Here is a 10,773-nt window from a genome sequence, read left to right as displayed (position 1 = left end):
GAGACAGGATGAGCAGGGGAGGGTCAGAGAGAGAGGGAGTCACAGACTCTGAAACAGGCTCCAGGCTCTGAGCTGGCAGTCAGCACAGAGCCCGACGCGGGGCTCGAACCCACGAACCGCGAGATCATGACCTAAGCAAAAGTCGGACGCTTAACCGACTAAGCCACCCAGGCGCCCCGATTAAATCATTTTCTTTTAGGATGGCTTGTTATGCAGCAATAGCTAACTGATTCAAGTGAACAGAAGTAAGGACAGTTATCACAATCTGCTGCTGATTGTTCTTGGCATTTTTTCTTCTATTTGAAGAATACATTCACGGTAACTCTGCTATTTTGGTTTAGTTCAGACAACTGCATATAAAAACTCTTCCTGAGGGGTGTCTGAGTGACTCAGTCTGACGAGTGTCTGACTCTTGATTTTGGCTCAGGTCATGTTCTCATGGTCCTGGATTGAGCCCTCCATCATGCTCCTTGAACATGGAGCTGTGCACTATTTATTCAGTTCCTCTGTGCAACTTTAAATCAGATATTTTGTTGTTGTTGTAACTGAATTGTATGGACCACAGCCTTGATGCTTAAAGAGTGGCCATGGACCAGGACCTGCAGCAAATACAGGTGCAAATACAGAATTGCTTGGCCCATGTGAGCCTTGCCCAACAGAATCTGCATTTGGGAAGATAAGCAAATAATTCCCATATGTATTGAATTTGGAGAAGTGATGGTCTAGTGTAGTGTTTCTCAAGCTTCTCACTGTTGACATTTGTGGTGGATAATTCTTTGTGATGAAAGTTGTCCTGGGAACAGTAGATGTTTTGCAGCATTCCTGGCCTGAACTGACTGGGGGTTGGGGGGTGCAACGCACCTGCCCAGTTCTGACAACCAAACATTTCACTAGATCCTTCCAAATGTCCCCTAGATGACAAAATCTCCCCTAGATGAGAATGACGAGGCTGGAAGAAGAGGCGTGTAAACATGTTGAAGGAGTCCAATCAAAGCCCATCCCTTACTCAGTTCATAACATTGGGCAGATCACTCAACCCTTCTGAGCCCCATTCTGCAAATGAGACTCATAAGAGTACTGACCTCAGCGAATGGACTCATAAAAAATTAAGGACAACTGATAGAAGGTGTCAATCTCAAGGCAAGGTGCATAAGAGTTCCAAATATATATTTTTTAGTTAAAGACTTTTTATTGTGCTAAAATACATGTAAGATATGATTTGCCATTTTAACCACCTTTTTATTTACTCTATACATTTTTGCTATTTTCTTTTATTTTAAATTTTAATTCCAGTATAGTTAATGTACAGTGTTATACTAGACTCGGGGGTACAATACAGTGATTCAACAATTCCATACATCACCCAGTGCTCATCATGACGAGTGCCCTCCTCAATCCCCATCACCTATTTCACCCTCATCTTAACCATTTTTAAGTGCACAGCACAGTGGTATTAAATACAGTCATATTGGTGGGCAGCCATCTCCACAGTACATCTCCAGAACTCTTTTCCTCTTATGAAACTGAAACTCTATACCTAAATATATACCTTTTAGTTACCAAGATATATTGTAAATTAAGGCTCAATGACAGCTCTTAATTTATATCAAAGCATTGAACACTTAACTGTTTGGCAGTTAAGTGTCATGAAAACCAAGGACTGTAGGGCTTGTGGTTTTATGTCAAAGGAACACAGTTCTTCCCCTTGTTGAAGGAGGGGGGGTGGTGATTATAGCAATTCTCAGTATCAGTGCTGTGTCCCACCACAAGTCAATATTTGGGAGACCCAATGAACATAGTAGAAAGACTCTTCACTCTTGGATTTGGAGAAAACTTTAACTCAGGGTTGGGATAAGGTATTAGGAGGTTAGCTCCCTGGGAGCCTGGTGAGTTCAGGGAAGAGTAAGACCAGATTCACCTGACTTGTAAGCTGGTCTCTTGGCAACAGGGAAGCTACAGGAAAAAAAATTTATCTGTGCAGAGCGATGTCCCATAGGGGATGATGTGCTCAGGGGTGGGAGCAACAAGAGGGAAATAGGCTTAAGGAACAGATAAGGAGCTGTAAATATCTCTCCCATTGCTGTCCCTCAGCATGTGCAACCTTGGGCTGAATGGAACACACTTATTTCTTTTGGGGTCCTAAGTCTGGCTAGCAGACTCCTGCTGTATTGTTTGAGAGCAGAGCTTCAGTCTCCATCATTAACTATTCAGGGAGGAATTCGGACTTCCACACAGAGATGTTGATCCCAGAGATGCCCTGCAGGTGAGTCCGAAAACCTAGTAGGTTCTGCAGGACAGGGCCAGAGAGAATAGAAGGGTGAGAAGCCACATGAGAGCCAACACAACCTAGCTCAACCCCAGAACAGCACTGTGGTTGTTGGCTTGCTTGATTAACTAATTAATATATTTATTTATGATCCTAGAAAGGATAGTAAGCATTGAAATCAGAAAAGCAGGGGAGATTGTTGAGAATTAACTAGTGGTAATGGAAGAGTGGTAATGGGTGGCACAACATGGCCCCAGTAAAAGTAGAACACAAGTTCAAGAATATTAGCAATTAAGAGGAATAGAGAAGTAGGGTATTGGCTCTGAGGGATATGCAGTCAAGTGAGGCCATTCCTTTTATTATTTTGTAACATTTTTTAAACATTTATTTACTATTGAGAGACAGAGAGAGACAGAGCATGGGGGGCAGATAGGGGGAGTCAGAATCCGAGGGAGGCTCCAGGCTCCGAGCTGTCAGCACAGAGCCCGACTCGGGGCTCAAACTCATGAGCTGTGAGATCATGACCTGAGATGAGGCTGGACGCCTAACTGACTGAGCCACCCAGGTGCCCTCCTTTTATTATTTTTAAGCGAGGGAAAATTTGAGTATGTTTTCCTATTGTGAGAAAATTTGGACCCTTGGATCATGAGACATACGTTTCAGTGTCCTTTTTCTTGCTGGGTATTCCAATCAGTTAAACATTTTTTATTTTTTTTAATGTTTTTTATTTATTTCTGAGACAGAGAGAGTGAGCAGGGGAGGGTCAGAGGGAGAGGGAGACATAGAATCCCAAGCAGGCTCCAGGCTCTGAGCTAGCTGTCAGCACAGAGCCCGACGTGGGGCTCGAACTCATGAACCGTGTGATCATGACCCGAGCCGAAGTCGGACACCCAACTGACTGAGCCACCCAGGCGCACCAATTAAACATTTTTAATAGCTGAAAAGGGATATACTAAAAAGCTTTGCACTGCAATTATTTCTTTACTGGTCAGGATGAGTATATTTGTGTGTTTCTTAGACATTGACTTTCCCTGTTGCAAATTGTGCGAGTTCTGTGTTTTTGTTCAGTAGATTTGGAGTGTTTCTATTCCTGTTTCTGATTGCATTTTTTTAAAACATAAGAACTGGAGTTTTCCCACCAACTTTGCTGTTTGCTATTTAGTTCTTTTATTTATGTACAGATGTATTAGAGGGTAGTAGGAAAGTTTATACATTTTGTGTGCTCAAACCTATCATTCAGTCATATTTTCCTCCCCTCTCTTGTTTTTTTTTAAGTGTAAAAGTTTTTCTACCTTGTTTGAATTAATAAGTCACCTTTTATACATATTTCTAACCTATCTTCACATTTCTATTATTGTACCTTTTGGACTTTTGTGATTAGATCTATTTCTCAAAATCACATCATCTTCAGCCATCATTTAGAAGGGCATTCTTCTTTGTCATTTGACTAACATTTACCTTTTCTCCCTAAACAAATATGAGTTAGTATATCTTTATATAAGATGAAATATAACTTTAAATAATGCTTCCTACCACTTTTTAAAAGACTTTTGATTGCTATCTTTTATTTCCAGGTTTTTATGTTTTTTTAGAGTAATCTGTATACACAGCGTGGGGCTCAAACTCACAGTCCTAAGATCAAGAGCCACATGCTCTACCAACTGAGCCAGGCAGCCACCCCTATTTCCTCCCTCCACCCAAGATTTTATTTAGATTCAAATTAGTTAACATATAGTGTAGCATTGGTTTCAGGAGTCAAATTTAATGACTCATCACTTACATACAACAGCCAGTGATCATCCCAACAAGTGCCCTTTTTTTAGCCCATTCCTCCACCCATTTGGCCCATTCCTCCACTCACTGCCCCTCCAGCAACCTTCCGTTGTTCTCTATAGTTGAGAGTCTCATATGGTTTGGCTCCCTCTCTGTTTTTATCTTACTTTATTTTTCCTTCCCTTCCCCTACGTTCATCTGTTTTGTTTCTTAAATTCCACATATGAGTGAAATCACATGGTATTTATCTTTCTCTGATTGACTTATTTCACTTAGCATAATACATTCTAATTCCATCCATGTAATTGTAAATGGCAAGATTCCATTATTTTTGATGGCTGTGTAATATTCCATCATATATACTACATGTTCTTTACCCATTCATTGGTCGAAGGGTATTGGGCTCTTTCCATAATTTGACTGTTGTTGATAATGCTGTAAATATTGATATGCATGTCTCCCTTCGAATCTGTATTTTTGTATCCTTTGGGTAAAAACCAAGTAGTGCAATTGCTGGACCATAGGGTAGTTTTATCTTTAACATACTGAGGATACTCCACACTGTTTTCCAGAGTGGCTGCACTAGTTTGCATTCCCACCATCAGTGTGAGAGGGTTCCCCTTTCTCTGCATCCTCACCATCATCTGTTGTTATCTGAGTTATTAATTTTAGCCATTCTGATATGTGTGAGGTCATATTTCATTGTGGGTTTTTTTTAAATGTTTTATTTATTTATTTGTTTATTTTTGAGAGAGAGATAGAGATGGCATGAGCAGGGGAGGGTCAGAGAGAGAGGGAGACACAGAATCCAAAGCAGGCTCCAGGCTCTGAGCTGGCTGTCAGCCAACAGCCCGACACATGGCTCGAACGCACGAACCTCGAGATCATGACCTGAGCTGAAGTTGGACGTTTAACTGACTGAGACACCCAGGTGCCCCTCATTGTGGTTTTGATTTGCATTTCCCTGATGAAGAGTGATGTTGGATATTTTTCCATGTGTCTGTTAGCCATCTAGATTTCTTCTTTGGAGAAGTGTTTATTCATGTCTTCTGCCCATTTCTTAACTGGTTTATTTATTTTTTGGTTGTTGACTTTGATAAATTCTTTATAGATTTTGGATACCAGCTCTTTATCCAATATGTCATTTGCAAATATCTTCTCCCATTCTGTCAGTTGCCTTTTGGTTTTGTTTGTTGTTTCCTTTGCCATGCAGAAGGTTTTTATCTTGATGAAATCCCAATAGTTCATTTTTGCTTTTGTTTCCCTCAGGAACCCCTATTTTCAAGTCTTTATCACTTTATTCTTTTTTTAAAAACTTTTTTAAAATGTTTTTTTTTAATTTATTTCTGAGAGTGAGAGAGACAGCGTGAGCAGTGGAGGGTCAGAGAGAGAGGGAGACACAGAATCTGAAACAGGCTTCAGGCTCTGAGCTGGCTGTCAGCACAGAACAGAGCCTGACACGGGGCTTGAACCCACGAACTGTAAGATCATGACCTGATCTGAAGTCGGACGCTTAACCGACGGAGCCACCCAGGTGCCCCATCACTTTATTCTTGTATTAGTGATCCACGTTGATGTCATTACATTAATACTATTTTATATCTCTCTATAAAGTTACTTTTAGATTGTCACTGTGTTTCACACAGTTGTTTGAAAGAGCTCAGTGCCTAGCCTATTATCACTCTCTCAGTTATCCTTTGTTCCATAAGCTCTTAGTTTCTTTTAAGACAAAAAATTTTGGGGGGGGCGCCTGGGTGGCTTAGTCGGTTAAGCGTCCAACTTTCGCTTAGGTCATGATCTTGCGGTTCGTGGGTTCGAGCCCCGCGTCAGGCTCTGTGCTGACTGCCAGCTCGGAGCCTGGAGCCTGTTTCAGTCTGTGACTCCCTCTTTCTCTGACCCTCCCCTGCTCACGCTGTCTCTCTCTCTCTCTCTCCTAGAAATAAATAAAACATTAAAAAAAATCTTTTTTAACGTTTATTCTTTTTTGACAGGGAGAGACAGAACACGAACTGGGGAGAGGCAGAGAGAGGAGACACAGAATCTGAAGGAGGCTATAGGCTCTGAGCTCCCAGCAGAGAGCCCAATGAGGGGCTCAAACCCATGAATGGTGAGATCATGACCTGAACCAAAGGTAGATGCTTAACTGACTGAGCCACCCAGGTACTCCCGCTCTTAGTTTCTTTTAAAACTTATATTTCTATATTACAAACATACAAATATTCACGCCCTTTTATACAGATTCATGAATAGAATCTTATGCACATTGTAAATTGTCTTTATGGTTTGGATCAGTCTTTCTGTAATATCTTGTCTCCCTCAATAGTACCTTCACACTTGTCTCCATCAGCTAGTATAGTGCTAATTCATTTTGCCAGTGATTGTATAATATTTCAGAATGTGTCTGTGTCATTTACACTTTTATAATTTTTTAAAATTCTTTCTCATTATGTTGTTATTGTATGAATTATAGAAAAATTTTTGAGATTGAGTTAAAATGCTGGTTCTCCACTGGGGACAATTTTGTCCTCCAGGGGCCATTGAGCAGTGTCCAGAGACTTTTTCGGCTGTCAGATTGGGGAGTATCAGTAGAAATCAGGGATGCCGTAAATATCCTACAATTCCGACGACAAACTCCCCCACAGAGACTGATCTGGGCCAGAATATAACAGTGCTGAGATCAAGATACCCTGAGTTAAATAGTATATATCTATGTTTTTGATACTTATAGCTGTTTTCAGATTATCTCCCCCATATGTTATAACACTTCACATTTTGCTACAAAATTGAAGAGTGCCACTTTTCTACCTGTTTAAAAGTTCCAATCTCAGGGGCACCTAGGTGGCTTTGTCGGTTGGGCATCTGACTCTTGATCTTAGCTCAAGTCATGATCCCAGGGTGTTGGGACAAAGCTGAACATCAGGTGGTGCAGTGGGTGTGGATTCTCTCTCTCTTTCTCTCTCTCCCTCTACCCTTCTCCCTGGCTCATGCTCCATCTCTCTCTGATATGAAAAAATAAATTAAAATAAATTAAAAAAATAAAAGCTCCAATCCCAATTGGTGTGACAGCTCTTAAATTTTTTTGACAGACTGATGAGTGTGGAAGAGACTGCTTGTTCTTTTCATAAACTATTAGTGAGTTTGAGCAAAATTCATATATTTGGTCACCATTTTGATTTGCCCATTATTATTATATGTCTATATATTACATGTCCATTTTCTACAGTTGTCAGCATTTCAAATGATATTTACAGATTATTTTTCTCTATTGAATTCTATGGAGATATATTGGCCAGAAAAATGTCTTAAGTCCTTTTTGTTAATGTATAATTTCTTCCTTCTCAGTTTCTTGCCTTAATTAAGATGCTTTTGCCTGTAGGTTCTATTCATTTTATTTTATTTTTCTTTCTTTCTTTCTTTCTTTCTTTCTTTCTTTCTTTCTTTCTTTCTTTCTTTTTCTTTGGTAATTTTAGGGACTTTGGGCGATTTTTTGTATTTTTTAGAATTTATTTTTAAATTTAAGTATAACTGACATGCAGTGTTATGTTGGTCTCAGGTGTACAACATAGTGATTTAACAATTGCTGACCATCCCATGCTCCTCATGATGAGTGCACCCTTATTCCCCTTCACCTAGATCACCCATCCACCCACCCACCTCTCTTCTGATAACCATCACTTTGTTCTCTGCAGTTAAGAGTCTGGTTTTTTGTTTTGTTTTGTTTGTCTCTTTTTTTCTTTGTTCATTTGTTTTGTTTCTTAAATTCCATATATGACTAAAATCATATGGTATTTGTCTTAATCTGACTGACTTATTTCATTTACCATTATACTCTCTAGGTCCATCCAGGTTATTGCAAATGGCAAGATCTCATTTGTACCTCTTAATACTCTTTATCTACCCCCTCCATCTACCCTCTGCCAACTATCAGTTTGTCATCTGTATTTAAGTGTCTGTTTATTCATTTGCTCTGTGTTTTGGATTATACATATAAGTGAGATCATAGGATAATTGTCTTTACCTGACTTATTTCACTTAGTATAGCACCCTGTAGATCCACCTATGTTATAGCAAATGGTAAGATCCCATTTTTTGTGACTAATATTCAGTTTTATATATATTCTATGTTTATATATTCCACTATACATACATATACATATTTATGTATAAATACACATACAATGGATAAAGTAGATTGGCATACCATTTTTATTGCTAATATTCAATTATATATATAGTGGAATATATAAAAATGGAATATATACAAAATTAGTCATAAAAAATGAGATCTTGCCATATGCAATACCAAATCTACAGGGTGCTATACCACATGAAGTAAGTCAGATAAAGACATATATGTGTGTATATATATGCCAATCTACTATATCCATTCATCTATCAATAGACACTTGATATACTTCCATATATTGACTATTGTAAACATTGTGCAATAACATGGGGTATGCATATAATTTTTGTCTTTTTATATTAGCCATTCTTTTTGGTGTGAGGTGATTGTCTTAATCCTTTGCATGTCACATAAATAGAATTATTTTATTTTGTTTTCAGATTGTTCACTCTTTGTGTGTTAAAATGCAGTTGACTTTTTGAGGGTTGGTTTTGTATCCAGCTACTTGGCTGAATTGACTTATGAATGACCTTAGTGGTATCTTTAGGATTTTCTACATATAAGATCACATCATCTACATACATAAATTTCTTTCTTTCTTTCCAGTTTGGATACCTTTTCTTCCTTTCTCTTTCTTTAACTGCTCTGGCTAGAACTTCCAGTGTTATGTTGCATAGAAATTGTGAAAATGGACATCTTTCCTTATTCCTGACCCTGATCATACAGAAAAATGTACACTCCATTACCATCGAGTACCACGTTTGCTGTGAGTTTTGCATAAATGCCTTTATGTTGAGATAGTTTCTTTCTATTCCTAGATTTTAGTGTTTTTATCATATTCCATACACAAATATAAAAAATTAATTTCTTGAGTTCAGAATATAATCAGTAGTGTATCAGCCAGGTTAGTAATGCATGATTTTGTCATGCTCTTCTCTTATTTTGGTAGTCACATCGACTACATGGAAGGAGGCAATCATACACGAAGTTCAGAATTTCTTCTTCTGGGATTTTCAGAGGAACCAGAATTGCAACCCTTCATCTTTGGGCTGTTCCTGTCTATGTACTTGGTCACCGTTCTTGGGAACCTGCTCATCATCCTGGCTGTGAACTCTGACTCCCACCTCCACACCCCCATGTACTTCTTCCTCGCCAACCTGTCCTTTGTAGACATCTGTGTCACCTCCACCACCGTCCCCAAGATGCTGGTGAATATACAAACACAGAGAAAAGTCATAACTTATGAAAACTGCATCACACAGATATACTTTTTCATACTCTTTGTAGTTTTGGACAACTTCCTCCTGACTGTGATGGCATACGACCGCTTTGTGGCCATCTGTCACCCACTGCGTTACACAGTCACCATGAACCCCCAGTTCTGTGAACTGCTGGTTCTGGTGTCCTGGATCATGAGTGTCCTGAATTCCTTGTTACAAACCTTAATGGTGTTGAGGCTGTCCTTCTGTACAGAGGTAGAAATCCCTCACTTTTTCTGTGAACTCAATCAGATGATCCAACTTGCCGGTTCTGACACCTTTCTTAATGACATGGTAACGTGTTTTACAACTGTGCTGTTGGGTGGTGCTCCCCTGGCTGGGGTCCTTTACTCTTACTCTAAGATAGTTTCCTCCATATGCGGGATCTCATCAGCTCGGGGGAAATATAAAGCATTTTCCACCTGTGCATCTCACCTCTCGGTTGTCTCCTTATTTTACTGTACCAGCCTAGGAGTGTACCTCAGCTCTGCTGTTACCCAGAGTTCCCACTCAAGTGCAACAGCCTCAGTGATGTACACAGTGGTCACACCCATGCTGAACCCCTTCATCTACAGCCTGAGGAATAAAGACATAAAAGAGGCTCTAAGTGTATTTTTCAGAGGGAAACCTTAAAAAGGCCATTTCTTAAAACTGTCATTGCAGGCTTAATGCTTTATAGCCTGAATTTGTGATTCTTTAATCAGATCATGAAAGAAGATCTTAATCCCTCTACTTATATCTTAGAGTTTCAATTTTTCTAAAGTTCAACTGCTTTATTGAATTTAAATAAGCCCTGTGTTTACCTCTCTGCTCCTTCTGATACCCTACAGTTTCCTCCCCCACTCCCTAATTTCCAAGGTTAGTCCCAACCTTGAGTCAGAAACAATTAGGAGTTTCCCATTTGCCTCATATAGTGATGAGCTGTCCTAGTTTTATGGAATAAACTACTTTTGGCAACTGAGGCCATTTATAATTTTATTGTAGAGAGAATTGTGAGATCACAGGTTTTTTTTTCACTCTGTATCTGCCATTCTTTTCTACATTCTACCTTAAATGCTCTTCCCAATAACCCGATAACGTAGACTTTAACATACTAGTTTGTTTTGTAATGAGTCATGGGGATCTAGGATCTTCATTAGGATCCCGTTTTCTTATCACCTCAGCATCCAAAATATCCCTGGCACAGAATAGTAAGGCAAAAATTGCTTATGAAAAACATGCTCCAAGTGTAATCTACAGAAAGACAAATTTGAATAAACCAAGTGACTAACTTAATATGGATTTAGTATTAAAGAAGACCTGAAATTGATGAAGTAAAATTTTGAGTCATACCATATTTTATTGCACAA

General features: G+C 39.2%; 1 protein-coding gene across 1 annotated transcript; it reads left to right on the top strand.

Annotated features, from left to right (window-relative positions):
* The first annotated feature begins 9,076 nt into the window (after window positions 1-9,076).
* Window positions 9,077-10,057, top strand: LOC120225483 (olfactory receptor-like protein OLF4). Its single transcript, XM_039223671.1, has one exon. It carries the CDS (start codon window positions 9,077-9,079, stop codon window positions 10,055-10,057), a length of 981 nt encoding a protein of 326 aa, XP_039079602.1.
* The last annotated feature ends 716 nt before the right edge of the window (window positions 10,058-10,773 follow it).

This window comes from Hyaena hyaena, unplaced genomic scaffold (genome assembly GCF_003009895.1).
Source record: "Hyaena hyaena isolate Hyena2069 unplaced genomic scaffold, ASM300989v1 scaffold_1433, whole genome shotgun sequence".
Taxonomy (NCBI): Eukaryota; Metazoa; Chordata; class Mammalia; order Carnivora; family Hyaenidae; genus Hyaena; species Hyaena hyaena.
The sequence above is the reverse complement of the archived record's forward strand: the minus strand, read 5'-3'. Positions and strand labels throughout refer to the sequence as shown.